General features: G+C 36.7%; 1 protein-coding gene across 1 annotated transcript in view; it reads left to right on the top strand.

Annotated features, from left to right (window-relative positions):
• The first annotated feature begins 356 nt into the window (after positions 1–356).
• LOC139134992 (calcium/calmodulin-dependent protein kinase type 1D-like) overlaps positions 357–17,631 on the top strand; it is a 107,578-nt gene continuing 90,303 nt past the window's right edge. Inside the window, exons 1-4 of the mRNA XM_070702141.1 lie at positions 357–602; positions 3,109–3,179; positions 4,990–5,053; positions 6,424–6,498. Coding sequence (XP_070558242.1) covers positions 523–602; positions 3,109–3,179; positions 4,990–5,053; positions 6,424–6,498 — 290 coding nt within the window. The 5' untranslated portion in view covers positions 357–522. The remainder of the gene's footprint in view (positions 603–3,108; positions 3,180–4,989; positions 5,054–6,423; positions 6,499–17,631) is intronic.

The raw sequence follows: 17,631 nt of genomic DNA, 5'->3' as shown, positions 1-17,631 counted from the left end.
TAAAATCTTGCATCCGTCACCACTTTTCTTTAGAGTGCGGCTTGTTGGAAACAGTTACCTTTCCATTTTATTTGGATTTCATGACAAAGAACGTGCAGATTCTGTCGTACCATGGCGGTAAGAAAAAAGGCCTCCATGACCGTACTGTGAAAGTTTTTGGAACAGGGAGCTCTCACGACGATTATTATGCATGTATGAAAAACACTCCTTCGGATTGTAATACAAAAGCCCTCTATGGTCGTCACGGGACAGGACACGACCGCTGAACTGCAGAAGACTGGGCGCAAGAAAACAAATTAAAATTATTACGCCTTGTAAACAAAGTCCTGTAGAGGGCGTCTTGATGACGTCATTGCACTGCTGTAGTCCGAGTCTCATCAAGCTGGCGGTACACGGAACAGCCTTTCAGTGGGGAATTATATTTGTATACAGGTTGTAGCCGCTCTCTCTTCGGACCAATTTTTCATCGTTTCACGTAACTTGCCTTTGGATTTTGACTCAATATTAATAGCGTAGTCCACCATGCCGCTGCTGTTGAAGAAAAAGGATGGCAAGCGGGAGAAGATTACCGACAAATACGAACTGAAAGAGGTTCTCGGCACGTAAGTAAAAATTCAACATCATCATCGTTTTTCGTTGAGTGAGGTAACCTATCGTATTGACAGTGCACTAATTCAGTGTTTTCGGATTTGAAAGGTACCGTGTTTCTTAGGATTTAACGGTGGGCTGTGAAGGGACTTGCGCGAGTTGCGCTACGGTTTGCTGGTTTTACCATAGAGTACTGTTATCGCACCATTGACACGGCTAACGATGACGAACTGTCTGTCCCAGCGTTGGTACTATCTGAGGGTTGATGTCAGTAAACTGTTCCCCGGCTACTGTGCAGCCTCGCAACCCGTCAGTCGCCCGTCTTGAACAGCCGGCTGCCATCCGCAATCAACAGTTGGAAACGATTCGTGTGACAAAAAAAACAAAGCAAAACGACGCCAAAACCAAGACAACGTTTCGCTTGTATTGTTTTCGTCGGTGTTGTACGAGCTACGTGAAATTAAATTACAGTCAAGCAAGTTATTGTTTGTACAGTGATCTTCATCGCGAAATTTTCGAATGAAGGCGATAAACTGTCTGAAGCCTTTGAACCCGTAGATCATGATGCTGCCATACGTCGCGACGGTCGCTTCACCGTACCAAACCTTTTTTAACAGTCCTTACAATGTAACCCGAGCGCATTCCCTACAACGACACAGAATATACTCGGGGATGGAACATAGATTCTATAACAGCATGAGATGAAACTCTGTCCCAGAAGCCGCTGACATGGTTGGCCCCTTTCAGATATTTTTCCTTCTCATCCAGGGTTCCGGCTTTTAATACACGCTAGCAGCTGGACGCAGCTGTCAGTCAAAAGTATTTTAATTTGTAAGTTGATATTTCGCCGAGTGGTCAACAGATAAAAGTGACCTTCCAAGGAGTATCCATTGCCTTGGTTACCGAGCAGCCTATACACAACCGCTGTAATGTTGGAAAATACATAATTATTTGTTCCTGTGCCAGCTGTAATACTCTCTTCTGTACTTTGCCATCTTCAGGAAAAATGAAGTAATGATATCAACTCCCCAACCAAAGAAACAAAAAACAGTTTTATAACATATTCATTTAGGTGCATTTTTCCTCAGTGTTTTCAAATGTTGTTTTACACTTGTATTTGATGTTACTCGTTTTATATCTCAATGATATTACTGAATGCTCTGCACAGCACTGAGTACAACAAATACATCCAGAGCATTTTCATTGAAGGAGTTACATGTAACACATCATACAAATAAAACGTTCAGTCAAAATAACTTGTCCTTGTGATAGCTGATAATTCTTATGCATAAAATTATTTTGTTGGAGTCTAGGACAGACTTTCAATGACCAAGATACCTTGCAAGTCTCACAATTTCATAATAAAGACAACAAGTGCATGATAGAAATTATGAACTGACAAAAAAATCTGCCATACTCTTTAAGTGATATCAGTTCAAATGTACTAGGATCACCAAAGGAATACATCATGAAAACAGGTTGCAGCAACAGGTCAGATATGTGGACGTTCAGAACGGAAAATTAAAAGGTGAAAAAACCTAGAGGCACATAATGGAAAGGTACAGCCTCTAATACGCCACACCGCTAGTTCATTGCTTTTATTCAGCACCATTGCATCTATAATTTTAAGTGACTTTTTTCCATGGAAAGGCATGTAATGTAATGTTTAGTTATAACAAAAAATGTTGATTAACTTGATTTTGTCAACTTTGATATTGGAATTGGTTTACACTTTTTTAAAAAATTGTCTTGTCATTTCAAACTTTCAACAGTAAATTGAAAACAAAATAAATGAAACAACAATATTATAAAGCAGTAATATATCCCAACTGATATATTCAAAATAGAATGAGAATAGCATGTATTTAACAAGAAAACTGAATAAAATGCTGAGACTGTGCAAATGAGTCATAAGGATAAATGGCTTAATGTAAAAAGGTGCTTACCATGGAAACAGAATATTTTGGCAACAGTGATGGATTGACTGTCATTTAATTCTTCTTACAGTTTTCCATCGTTTGCACATCATGATTTCTCAAACAAATGACACAAATGCTATTCCAAACACTTCACTCAACACATGATGTGCGTATGTAAATCATCATGACCCTCTGACCTCCACGGGAACGTTTGGCCTGTTAAAGGACTTTAAATGTTGTAACTCATGTTCTTCTCCCGCAAAGCATCTTGAAACGCCAACTTCTGAGCTCCTCAACACAGCATGTATACAGTACGTGTAAAATGCACTTTTAATATTTATATATGAATTCTAGTCTGCACCAGAATTGACTTGTCAACAATAACAATTAGTCTGCTTATGTAGAGGCTGTGTTGACAAGCTCTATACTGTATACCTCAACATTCTTTCAGGAGTAGACGAAGAAAGTACAGTTGACAGTGAGAAAAATCATCAAAAGTTCCAGCCACTGGTCATTCAATAGAGATAATACAGAATTGTACCTTGGTTGTAATATTTGACCTTTCATTATTTTCTTTTCTCTTTTTTTCATGTCTTTACAGAGGTGCATTTTCTGAAGTCGTTCTCGCAGAGGAGAAAGCAACTGGCCAGCTGTTTGCCTGCAAGTGTATAGGTGAGACTTTTCTATTAATCCCAGTTGGCTACGGAAATCTCTGATTATTTTTTTCTGCAAAGAGTGAATATAGAAAAGGAGGGAAATGTGTCGATGATTCTAAGAGCAAATGACTAAGGCTTCCAAAGTTGCTTTTCTATTTTTCACTCTTGATTTGCTATCTCTCAATTATTTCTTGTTTTGATTAGGAAAAATCTTAGTTGAAGACACTTCAGCGTAGCTTTGAAAATTTAACATGCATTAGGCATGGCAGTTGAGCTGCAGGTATTATGAGTCAGTAAGGGCCATGAAACTTATATGCTAAAACAATCCACTGCATATTGTGAATTTAATTTTCTGTTTTCTTGAAGTTGTATCTCAGATAAAAAAAATTGTGCAGTGTTTATGTATAACAGAAATTCAGTAAGGACATTCAATTAATCAGGAGTTTACATTAAACTGGCTTAACCAGAACTCTGTAACAATTTCAAGACTGATCATACATGTATGCTTTGTATTCGCAAATTCTGTTGTGTTTTTCTATCATAATACAACATTTTCAGTTCCTAACTACATTCTCCAACCTGAAATTTTACACTAAGTCTTGCGTTTTCCTCATGCAACAAGCTGTTCCTACTTTGAGTAAAAACGAAAATGCTTGTCACTTTGCTATTACACGTATTTTCTCTATAATGTCTATAGGAGAACTATACAGTAATATTTTATCAATATTTGCAATTTTTAATAGCAGCAATTTTTCAAACATTATCACATTTTTTTCAGAACAAAGGACTATAAACAACCTTTTTCAGTTGTCTACGTGAAGTTACACCAGTTTGACTTTAAATAGGCATCAAAGTATCTTAAGACCGTCATTTCATGAAAATTTATCCATCCTTCAGTGTGCCATTGTGGAATATGTAATCAGCAGAGATACAGGCTGGGATGGAAAGTTATTTTACATCTGCTATAACAGTTTAGGTTGTATGCACCTCGACACTAAAAAATTTTAAACATTTAGTTTTCGTGAAGAGAACTTTAAAACATTTTTTGGCATAAGACAGTCTCATTACGTAATAAAAATGACCGCTATTCCCTATGTTAATCTATATTGGCAAAAAGTAAATTTTTTATTTTCACAAAAACAATGAATGAGAACCTAATTTAATCCACAGACTTCAAAAGGAGTCCTTCCAGCCAGCAGACCTGCAAAGAGTTGTATAAAAAATGGAAATTCAAAATGTTTATCCCTGAGGCACACTGTACCTTAATTAGATATTCATTAAAAAATTTTTCATTAATTTGTACTCATGTTATTGGTACTGCCATCAATACCTTAGTTGTTGTTTTTACCCTCAGTTTTATGGATCATTTTCATTTAGACTTTGATGTCTTTACAAAAGGTTTCTGTATACGTGGCAACTGAAAGTAATAATATCAGTTTGACTGGTAATTTGAAAGAACAAATTCATGACAACTAGTCTGATGTTTTCTGACAGCATTCATAGTTACATGTACGTGCAATTGGCTTTGACTGTACCTTCTTTTTTTTACTCCAAACACTAGGGAAAGTGATTATTTAAAAATACCAAAACATTGCCAAAATAACCTTTAGGAACACCACTTCTCCAGTTTCAAAAATAGTAGGCAGTTTATAGCACAAATTTTTAACAATAATATTTACATTGTGAAACTGACAGTTTGTATCAAGATATGCTAAGAAATGGACAAAGATTTACTTTGTAGCATTATTTTGGCTTTTGCGACCTCTGACCTCCATGAAAAAAAAAATAACGATTGGCTGTGCTTTTTTTTTCTTGTCATCTTACAGATAAAAAAGCTCTGGGAAAGAAAGGTGGAGAGACATTAGAGAATGAAGTAGCTGTCCTCAGAAAGTAGGTTAAATACTGTTTGTTTAGTTCTGAATTTCAGAGGATGCTGTAGCTGTGTACATGTAGGGCAGTTCTTGCTCTGATCTGTCAATATGTACATACTGAAGACCTTGATTTGTGTGGATATGCACACCCAGTGCTGGAACTGCTTCCCATAAATTTTAAGAGGAAAAAAAAACCAAAGTAAAGATATGGGTACTTAAAATAGTGAGGAACCATTGTTTATATAGTCTACTCATAAAATTGAGATGTGTATAGGTACTTCAGAGCAAGGCTTTGTGGTGGAGTACAGCATGTCAAAATGTGGGTCAAATAGCTAACGATGAAGTCATTACTATTTTTCTGGATTACATTTGGCTGACAGAACTTGATACGAAAGAAAAAATTTCTGAAATGTAAGATCTCAATGCTGTACTTCAGGGGCTGTAAACACCATTTTGGTTTTGTCGTTATTATGATAATTGCGTCTCCCAGAAATTATTGACTTTGGTCCGCCAAAGACGGAGTGCTGTTTTGTACATTTGACTGACCAGAGTTCAGAAAAATGTAAAGGTTAAAGGTTATGCTGGATTAGGAGTTACACAAGGTTGAGACATGGTCACTTCATGCACTTGCTGTTGCAGCTGCTAGATAAGCAAACTGGGTGAAACCCTACTTTGAATTCCTCAGTGAGATGATCAGGTCAATATGCATCCAAAACTCACCAAAAATTTGAGCCTTCATTCCAAGTACCATGCAACAGATATTGTTTAATTATTAACTGTCGTCCTATAAATATGTGGAACATGGTGTATCTTGTATTTCCAATTTGAGAAAATGTACATTGTTTTTTATAGATTTGTTTGTCAAAAATCCTTTCCTGGCACAATTTCTGTGTCTTTGCCTTGGGTAGATAACATGTTTCACTGGTTTTTTCAACATGATTACATTTTATTAGTTTTCTTATATGTTGTATGATTTGTTATCTATGCTATCCATTCTACCTGAAATTCAAAAGTTGAAACTACCTAGGGCTCGTTAACAGACATGTTGGCCTTCATACCTCCTAACTTATATATACCCTTGTTTTCTGTAGTTTAACCAGAAAAGCCTGATCATTGAGAAATTCTGATTTTGTCCGTAAATATTTCAAGATTTTATTTGCATTTTACTATAATGGCAAACATTGTTCGAGAAAAGGTGATAAAGTATATGACACATTAAATTAGAAATTGCCAAGCTACATACCGTCTGTATAGGTTATATTTGGCTCATACGAGCAGTACACCAAGGAAAGGCAGTTGCAAATATTCTGTAGTTCCTTTTTTCCCCATGATTTAGTCATGTGTGGAATGAAGATTAAAAGCGTAATTCCGTGTTTTTGTCTCCTGCAGGTGTAACCACCCAAACATTGTGAGACTCACTGACATCCATGAGAACAAATCCACAGTGTTCCTGGTCATGCAACTGTGAGTACCATTTCAACAGTTTCAATTTTTTGTGTTTCGCGGCTGATCATTTGACATTTCTACATAATTTTTGCAATTCGTAATCATGTGTGATGTAGAAAATAACTTTTACCAGGCTGCCCAGAGAGATTTAAATATCTCCTTTGCCGACAAGCTCGACAGGTAAGTCTGTCTTGCTGAACTTCTTCAAATGTGAAAGCCTTTCGTCGTCGTCGTCGTAAACCTCATCATTAGCCAGGATGGACGTTCTCACGTAGCAAAGCTGTAGTGGCTTCCATCATTAGCACTAAATTGGCCTGAGGCAGTCTACAAGTAGGACACCATGGGGTGAACAAGAGAAAGCTAGGCGGACTGCAACAAAGACTTAGAAGAGCTGATAAGTTTCGCATCCTTCACAGGTCACTCATGAGTTTTTTAACGAATCCTGAATTTGTTTGGAGGTTTTCAAATTTATATTCCCTGGCCCCTCATTGTGCTCACACTGCAAGTCTTACATAGGAAACATACTGCTACAGGATTTTTGTGAAGAAATTTCAAAAATCGATTTACTGAATGATTTTGTCGGTAAGAATGTACACTGGCTGTGTTTATTAGTAATTTCAAGCAAAGAAATCTGCCTAAATATTTAGGATTCATTCGTACAAATTAATATGAATTTCCTCAGTTCTTCACGGACATAAATGCACAAATTTTTTTCATAGTACATGTAGTCACAGAAAAGCCACTCAGTTGGTTATTTTCAGGTGAATATCCTCAAAGTTTCCAACTCTTATCTATATGTTTTACTTCCTTTTTTCCTTTTATGCAAATTTTATGCAAAATAGGGGATTAAAATAATCTGCTCTGAAGCCAACAGCAGTCTGTAGCTACTACTGGTACTGTTGCATTTTTAGACTTTGATACTTGCTTAAAATAACACACATTATGCACACAAGCTATGGAACGAAAAAAATGTATGCGTAATACCTGTATATAGAATATCAGCAAGTCAAACGGGCATAGACACACTCAAAACCAAAACATTATTTTTCAGTTTGGCAGTTTTGAGTGACCTTTGAAAAAGCATTATTCCACTGATCTCTAGAAAGCTGCTGATCTGAAGATCGTAGATGATCAGGGTAATTCTCAATCTTGTCTGTCAAAGCTTTCTTCATTTGGCTCATCAGTCGATGATTTGAACATAATCAACTGTCTGTTTCTCTTTTGATTGTGGATTGAGGTTCTGAGATTCCGTGGGAGAGGAGAGAATAAAAGAGATTAAACAGAAAGAAATATTCCCAGAGGATGTTCCTCATCTTAAAAAAACTGCCCCATGCTGGTATTTTGTCCTTTACTTTTTTTACCTTGTTCCACAAAGTTATGCAATGTGATCTTACTGTCTTTCTCAACCCAGCTACCACACTTTCAAGGGGAATTCAAAAGCCATGTGATGTGTATAAAGCTCTGCCGAGCAAGAGAGCTTTTCGATCATTGTTGCTAATTTGTCACCAGAATTTTCAAAATTTGTTTGATACTGCAATGCCTCTCTGCCTGACATAACACTGCTGAACTGCTGTCAGATCTTTAATTTAAATGTCTGGTTTCAGTGAATTATCAAAAGTCACGAATGCGAATATTTTATCCTATATTCGTGAACATGATCACCTGTGCAAAATAAGACAAAGTGATGGCATGAGGTCAGGCCAGCTTCTAGCATCCAATACCTACACACATTAATGTCTCATGTTAATTGAGTTAGTTATTTTTAGTAACAAAGTAACTTGGGGGTTTAACGCGTTGGTCAGATTAATATTATCTGACTTTGAGATGGCCAGTCTGAATCAATGGAAGACTATAAGCCTATGAGAGGTTACAGTTGTGTAGCAGCTTAGTATATCTGAAAGGCTGGAATGTTTGAATAACTGCTAGCCTTATGAAAAAAAGGATGTAATTTGGATTTAGTTTAGCCATAGCACTGGAGAGGCTGGTATAGTGATAATGTGATTAGGTAGATCAGCTTTGTGATGTAATACTATTAATTAGGAATGGAGAGTGAGAAATGATCTGTAATTTATGCTGGGTGCAATTCAATCAGGAACTCAATATTTTGATGAGACACTCTTGGTTTTGATTTTGATCAAATATATTCGTGGGTTTTTTGTCAGTGGGGCATTGCTTTTTGTAGGGCACGCTACTAGACAGACACTTCAGTTTTATCAAATTGTACTTGTTTGAACATGTAAAGGTGTACAGTGGGACAGAGTGTGATAATGTTGTCATCAATGGCTTGGGTTGTTCCATCACTGAATATGAATGTGCAGAGACGAAGTGAAAATTGAACAAATACATGTATTGTTGATATATCAGTAGGGACTGGGTATTTCCTAGGCCATTCCTGTGATATCTGTGTCGAAGAGTGTTTTGGGTGGGGATGGGGGGTACAATGAAGGGAAGGGGCTGTTTCTGTGGCAGGGATGTGGTATATCAAGGGTATGGTATGCCCACGGTGACTGTTATCTCTTACAAATATAACCTTTTTATCAATTCTACAGATTGTGTCTGACTGTAATCGATAACTGTTTATGTTCATAGAGACAGATGTACCTTTACCCATAGGAAGACCTGTTCCATGTTTTAGGATATTTCCCACCATTAGTTCCATTAATATTTTGTGTAAAATAATTCAGCCAATTGAATAAGCTCTCAGTGAGGCAGCAATTTACATACATCACTTGTGAGAGCATTTCAGATTGTCATGCAGGCAGCATGCGTGTGTGTGTGTATGTACATGTATGCACTCAATACAGGTTAGCTAGGGCCACATGCATCCTTGGTTCAACACAGAGACAGAGAGAGATTTATAGATTTATCTCAAACAGGCAATACAGGCAGCCATTTGTGTGCATGTAAGACTATGTAATAGAATTGACATTTATATCACATGAGGCATTTCCCACATGAAAGTATCACAGCTCTGTCACACATTTGGCAATGAATTGCATCCTTTGCTTCAGCCAACATAGATTACATGCATGTACACTTTTAGCTCTGCATGTGAATTACTTGAACTTTCAAACAAGCTCATCCATAGAGAGATTATATATTTTCCCACTTTCTAATGGAGACATGATCTTCCCAAACACTTGTGCATTAATTTTGTTGTTCAATGTCAGCTTTGATGCACTCCCATAAACTGGCAAGGCATATTGCAATTGAATGACCTATTTTGATACTACACTCACCCCTAGTGTATTCTGTGTTTTAATTTTACCCACTTAATAGGTAAATAATTTTGACGGTAAAATATAAATCTGGACTATCCTGCTTATGGATGGGTATCACAATACATGTATATCCCCCAAGAGTCGTCATTCTCCTATGACCCTTGAAGCCTTGAGTGCATGTATACATGTATGCTAAGTGAGTGACAACACTAGAGTGACCCTGTGCCATCCTTTTACAAGTACACAAATATATAAACAAGGCTATGTCAATAAACAGTTCAAGCTGCACCACAGTCAATATCAGGCATATGCTTGTCCCATCTTCACAGATGAAACATGACAAATTCATTATATATATTCAAGGGAAATCTTTGCAGCATATCTACTAAAAGTCTACTCAACTTCAAATTTTATTTGAAAGTTCAACGCAACCTTTTTTTCTGTGACCTTGATTCAGTTTGATATCAGTAAGGTATTCTCAGATCAAGTCTTTTGACTGAAATCTATACATGTCATATATTTGGGACTGTTGCTATCAATTCACCCATACAACTGAAATCTTGTCATACTGATGGAAACATGATACATAGTGTATAGAAAAAATACTAGTCAAGTTCAACCATAGTCTTAATCATCTCCAGGTATGATAACTCCCTCCTGCAAGTTTTGATTGAGCTTGTGTTATACAGTGCACTTTCTTTTGAGTTCATTTTTACATGTATATTTATGATTATTGGAAAAATAGGATGTTTTTGAAAGCCTTCATTTTGAAGAGTGTACATTCAACTTTCCAATATTGAAGAAATGATCAATTTCACCCAAATTCAAACAAATCAGAGCATTATACTGGCAAGTCCCTTCTGTCATTTATGAATTTAAAGCTTTAAATGAAATTTTTTCCACATCCACAATGATACTAAAAAAAAAATTAAGAAAACTAATGTGTGATTTTTCTGAAAAAAATACTACCTGTAGACTATTTGCTCTGAACTTCTAAAATGGTGACATTGTTACATAACATCAGTAATTGGATCAGATAATTAAGCTAATGTTGGTGAAGATTTGTACCCACCCACTCAACAGGTATTGCATAAGTCTTGATATTGTAATTGAATTACCTACAGTGATATGGGCCACCCTACATTATTGTAGTCTTTACATGCAGAAACAACACTCCACTGATAATAACCAATTAGACTGTTAGGAAATTGCTGTGATTTAAACGCCCAATTATAAAGTGTTAATTGCTAATGGGATAATGATAAGAATGTGGTTTCTTAATTAGAGACAGAAAATTCTAAAGGAGATAAAATCTTTATTCAAGTCAAAACCGAGATAAAATCTAAACGGATTGTGTGTGTTATTGCAGCTGTAAGATATTGTACACTACATTAAGATTTCTTAGTACCAGGTACTGCCCCTTGGTTTTGATCAAGCAGCCAATTATGTTGGCGAGGATAGCATTCAGCATAAGGATCCCTATGCTCATTGAAAGCCCACACGGCAAACAAAACGGAGGAGATAGAGGGCCCAGAAATCAACATGAAATATGTGTATTTACTCAGGCCTCAAGAGCAGGTAATTTATTTGTCCATGACAGGCAGTTATGCAAGCAAGGCAGTGAGGATGAGATGATCCCCTGGTTCCTTGTTGTCAATGGCTGTGTCATATTGTGAAACCTTCAAATACCGTCCATCTACACCCAAGGGAAAGACGAGCAAGCCATAGCTTCTGCATTGTTGAAATTAATCGGTTTATTATCATCAGTTTCCTCATATCATGGGCTGCCTTTCTGTAATCTTATATGCCTGACATAGGCGGCTCTTGCTTCCTTCTAATATTAAAAATGTAAAATAGCGATCAGAATTATCAATCTCTGACTAGGTATAGTGAAAAGCCGGAATTGATAGTCTCTTATCTCTTGCTAGGTATATTTGCCAGTACAGGAAGAGTCCTATATTAATTGAGGTAGCTGGAAATAGTGACCGCATTGCAATTCAAGAGACTTGTTGGTTAATTTATTAAAAAACTTGTAGTGTCAGTGATTCAGTCTGTGCCCTACAGGTCAAAATCCAACCCCGGCAATGGCAATAGAGTGTAAAACGGCATTGCACTTCCTGTTACAGCATTGCTGTATAGTGTATGCTTCAGTGATGGCAAGGTCACCTGACATTAAAGTGTGTAAGTTAACATGATGTGCAACTGTATATTGCACCTCACTTAATTCCTTTAAATGGCTGAAATCTATTCTACAGTCTCATACCAAATTATAAATCGGTATTTCTTCTGGATTATGTCGTAAAGATTGTTTGTTTTACTTAAAGTAATATGTGTATGTTTTCTCAATAAAAACCGTCAACCTCTAGTTGTAGGTCTGCTGCAGGTAAATGCAAGATGTTATATTGCAAGCCAGAGGTTGACTGTCCATAGGCTCCTATTGCTAGTCTTGCTAAAGACAACAGTGTATTGTTTCTACTAAAATATAAACAAAGGTTTTTAGACGTGAAGAATGGTGCCAGTGTTTTCAGCACCTTCCCAATGATTCAAGCCACCCTTGTTTGAGTTGTACCCCTCCAGGGTATCACAACTGCAATACGTGTGGGTGTGCTTGTATCGCAAATCTGGAACAACAGTCTTTGGATGTTTTGCCTGTTCTGTCTGATGATTTCTTATTAGGCTGTGAAAGCAATTAAGGGTGACGAAGGCCTTCAAAGTGGCTCTACAGGAATATATTACGTCGTCTATTTAGAAGTCATTTTCCCTCAATTTCATGCACAAAGGGTAGTTCATCTACCTGATTGCAACACATTATCAAGATTTCAATTGTATCTGACGCAATCGTTTTTCAAGAAGGGAATATAATCAACGTTTCAAGGCAGAAGATAGTCACCATTATGGTAGTAAAAATCCTACTGAAATTTCTGTGTTTGCTTGGAAAGATTTGAAACCTTGGTGAAATTTTCAATGTGCTATTAAGAAACAATATTATGATTCCCCTTATTTTATCACTTAATGAGACAAAGTGGACTATTTGTTTTCCATTTACAAAAAAATTTCACAAATTGTGTGTGTGTGTGTGTGTGTGTGTGTGTGTGTGTGTGTGATGTGCTTGATATTTAATTCATGGCCTGTACGTAACCTGTTATAGCAAGTGTTTCATGCTGAACAACATTCAGTGTAACAGGCAGTGTTAATATTGCATTTATATCTTAATATCTGTTGTAGCAGATTTTCAGTATTAAAAGTTGTCCTAAGTTTGTTTGTGTAAATACGGAAACAATTGCTTCATTTTGCAGATAGGTTACCGTTTTGCTATATCTGTTTTTCAAGTGCTTTGCCACAACACCACAGACACCCAATCGCTGGTCAGGGTCATGTTATTTGGTTTCCTTCGGTGACAGGTACATTGTACCCTACTTAGTTGATTACGTCATATTGCACCTCAAATCCTCCCGGAATGTTTTTGTTGTGTTTGCATGTGTCCCCTCCTCCTCCAAGACAACATCTCTGCGTTGGTGTGGGTGGTTTGTTTTTCTAATGCCTTCTGTGTCAGTGAGAATTACTGAAAGAGCTTCTAAATATGGCATGCATATGAAACCAAATATAACATCACAAAACAAAAAGGAAAGTCCTGGAGGTGTTTTGTTTGACCTTGAGAGTTGCATCAAAAGTTTTGTCCTGTAAAAGATGTTTTTCTCTTTCAAATGTTGAAGAAAAATGGCAGAATTCCTCATAGCGTTGGTTGATGAGTATCTGTATCAATACCTTTACTTTTACAAAATGTAGTCTACCAGTAAATCATTTTGTCACCATCAATTCAGCATGGAAGGATTCTTTAATGCCGTGCCTACAAAGCTGTGAGACAGTAACAAGAGCATTAAGGCAACGGTATGGATCAAATCGCATTGAGTGGCAACTTTTACCCAGTCGTCTGTTTACAATCAAACTTCTCACATCATACGTTATAACAGAATTAAATAGTTTTCCATTGTATATGGCTTCATTTTGTGACTTCAAAGTGTAATGGTAAAGGGGAATCTCATATACTGGTTTAATCGGTCCCATTACCAACACCATCATGTCATTTGGTTGTCCATATCTGACCGAAAATGCTATGGTACTGTGCGGTCAAAAGTAGAATTACCGTACTCAGGAAGATTGTCCCGTGTGAGTTAAAGAACTGTGTCCTCCCATAAACGAAGCAAAGGACAAGATAGGAGAGACCAGTGTGTACAGCTGGGAATGGACTCTTGACTGTGACGTGTGTGTTTTGTACCCACTACTCTGAGCATTATCCTTCAAACAATAGCACCACCGGGTCATCATTGAATGCAGATAATCTCAATAAAAATGGTATCCATGGGAAAGTAATCACAGTGTAGGGAGACAATTGATGGATGACAACAACAAAAAGACTGTACAGATAGTAAAACTCGCTTGAGACTAGTAGGGTTGAAGAATGGATGGCAGCTGTAGAGGGCCAACCATAGGTGACTGTGATCAGTGAAAACTTCACAGCAGTGTCACACCTGTAGAGTAACATTTGGTGACGTAGAACTTTGCAAACTAAGCAAGAAGTATGCGGGGCGCCAGTATTCAATAAGCTGATAAACAGCAATGTTTCTGTGCTTGATCCAAAAGGCACTATATGCTGGTAGAGAATATTCAAAGGATGAGTCCAGACAATCAATATCACTGTACTGTAAATAGAGGCCCCTGTCGCCCTTCCTGGTCAAAGGTTGATTATGTTTTGCTATCATGTCACTGTCTTTATTCACTCAGGCTGGAGTGTGCATCTACATACATGTATGTATATTCAATTTCAATCATGCAGTACACCACGTGCACACATTCCAATTGTTGCTGACATTTCACAAAAAATCAAGAGGCAGTCTTGATGTATTCCTGTGTCCTTCTAAGGAACTTTTTACAATAATTGTTTCTTTTATACTCTGAAGTGCAAGTAAACTGTTCTGTTGTTAAACCGATGTGCATTTCCTTGCCTTGCTTTATTTGTTGGTCGATATTCAGTTATTGATTATCCCTTGAAAGGCTGCCTGTGTCAATTGCTCTGTCTGCTGTGGCAAATAGAGTAGAGCAAGTGATCAGTTGATTGCTCATGAGAAATGCACAGTGGGCTCACAGAGAACTGTGTATGTGTAGTTGAAATACATGTAACAGTTACAATGTACATCACATAGTAAGCACATGTCAAAATGACAGGCTGAAATACCTTTGGTTGGTGCTAGTTTCTATGTTTGTTGAAGGCGGCATGAATTTATTGTTTTAACACAGTACCAGAGTTGATACAGGTATCATATACATGTATGTACTGTACATGTACATGTCATAAATATTTGAATAAAAGCTGGTGCAAACTTCTGATTATATGTGTAATTGAAAAGAGAAAAAAAGTTGCTGTGTTAAGGTTGTTAAACATATGTGTCTGCTATAATTGTGTTGTTCTTAATCTTATACTGTAGGAGATGCAGAAAGCATGGTTTATGGAAAGCTGTATTCTATGGAGCAACGCTTGTTTTGTTGTCGTAGAGAGGTTTACAGTACATGATTTGTGACAGTCCCTCCCTTGGGTGGAACTCAAAGTTAACCTACAAATCTGTCGTTACATTTGTAGTGCTTGGCTGTATACTTTTCAAAACACAGAGGTAGTGTGGCACATGCATACTTTCCCCTACTTGAATTATTCAGGATTTGAAAGGTGTATATATCGTAGGCCCAGCTGTTGCCAAAATCTCAAGGAGGATATGAGCCTGCAATAGACTAAAGGAGCAAAAAGCCTGTAAGCTGAATCGTTTAGACTGAAACAAAACAAAACAAAAGTTGGCTCTGTTTTGCAAAGTGTTCTTCATAGAGGGTACAGACATGACAAGTTACCATTATCTCATGAAATTGTAATGCTAAGTGAAAAGCCCAGGGATATATGCAAAATCAAGTTCGCTTACTCTACCTGTCACCTCAAAGGAAGTAATTTACCCCTCAGTGGCCCAAGAAATGGCCTTGGTTACAAGTAAAAAATGGTTGTCATGTAGAAGTAAAGTAAAGTAAAGTAAAGTAAGCCTTTATTGAAATCGTATCCCAGTTGGGATCTTGATCATAAAGTACAATAAAGGTTTTGCAAAAACAACAATGAAAGAGTATATATAATATATATATAAATATAAATATCTATACATGAGGTCAACGTATGAAAGGTTCATAAATAGTTTACTTTGTCTTTTTCATTTTGTCTTGTCTGAGTTTAAAACATGTATGTATGTAATATATACGTATGTATACCATGTAGATGGTAGGGGTTAAATGCACCGTTCATGTTAATCCAATACCTTTGCTGACTAATTCCCCCTATTGCGTGCATGAATTATTAGGCGATCTGTGTTGTTTTCGCGTGCTTCCATCACCTGAGTTCACTGGAGTGTGGGTAAGAGCAGACCGTCACAGCTGATTGGTCTCATTCCTGCCATTAATCACTGTAATTGCTCCATTATTGCAGTGGTGGTCGAAACCCAACAAAACCAGCCTCCAAGTGTTTCTCAGCTCTTGACTGTTGCGTGTGTGTGTTTACAAAGCATTTAATAACAGTACATCACACTATTGTGTATTTCACTCAGAATTGCTGTTAAGGTAGTATGCGCCTCGAAAGTAAAAGACTTCAACTTTCGCTCAAATTTTACTCAAGGAATCTTTCAACCATTCACTTTCAAGATCAAAAATATAAATCAGGGGTCACTGTGCAAATTTTGGTACTAAAGAAACAAAATACCCAAGATTTATCAATTTTTGAAATTCAAAATGGTCATCATCCCTGTGTTAACTGAATGACGAAAAATAAAATTTTGGATTTTCAAAAAACTAAGATGGTGACAGTTTTTCTCTCTCAGAGAGTTTCAAAATGAGCAGAAAATAATTGAAAAGTTTTAGAGTCCAAATACTTTTCCCCGAGGTGCATTAAGTGAACAGCTCAGTGGAATGGAATTTTTTGTATACTGTATTACAGAGGGGAAAATGCCATGCCTGCACTGCCTCATCTCAGTTTTTGTCAGGACAAAAATAAATAATACTTTGTACAATTTTTTTCAACCTGAAAAATTGCCATAGGAAAAGAGCAGTGAAACTACATGTATGTAATAAAAGCATTGTATACATATTCACACATGATGAGTTTTAAAACATTAATAATTCTTGCAGCAATGGATTGTAAACAATGGACTCTGTGCTGCAGAGAAGAAATCATCAAACTAATTTATGCCATGTTTTTGAACTTCTCTTCCTCTTTTGAACCGGCTTAGTTTTTTAAAGAAAAACATATAAACATATAGAGCCAAAATTGAAATTATATATATATATATATATATATATATATATATATATATATATATATATATATATATATATATATATATATATATATATTATATATATATAGATATATATATATATATATATATATAATATATATATATATATATATGAAGGCAAAATTGAAATTATATACAATGCGTATGTGTGTACACACACGTGTACATGTATACTTTATGTATATTGTCTGATAGCCAGCTGACACATTTACATTTTATGTTGAGTGACATGAACATACCTAAAGTTAATCAACCTTGTGTTAGGAGATCTTGCGGTCACTGGCATGGAAGATAGTCAAGCAAACTGAAACGTCTTGATATGCATGAAGATATGATACATGTAGCTAACAGCAAGCTAGGGGTGAGCTCCCTTTGTACTGCAGGTTGATGGCTACTTAGAGAGAGGTACTCCACTTTTATTGGACAGGGGTCTCTTGATTATAGAGGGTCAACCTTCATAAAAGAACAGTAGTATAGAACATCATGTCACTTTATAATACTGATGTGGCTTCACTGCCATCGAGCAATAAACCCCGCCGCAGGTGGGATCCATG

This window comes from Ptychodera flava, chromosome 6 (genome assembly GCF_041260155.1).
Source record: "Ptychodera flava strain L36383 chromosome 6, AS_Pfla_20210202, whole genome shotgun sequence".
NCBI classification, from domain to species: domain Eukaryota; kingdom Metazoa; phylum Hemichordata; class Enteropneusta; family Ptychoderidae; genus Ptychodera; species Ptychodera flava.
This window is presented reverse-complemented; position numbering and strand designations above follow the sequence as displayed.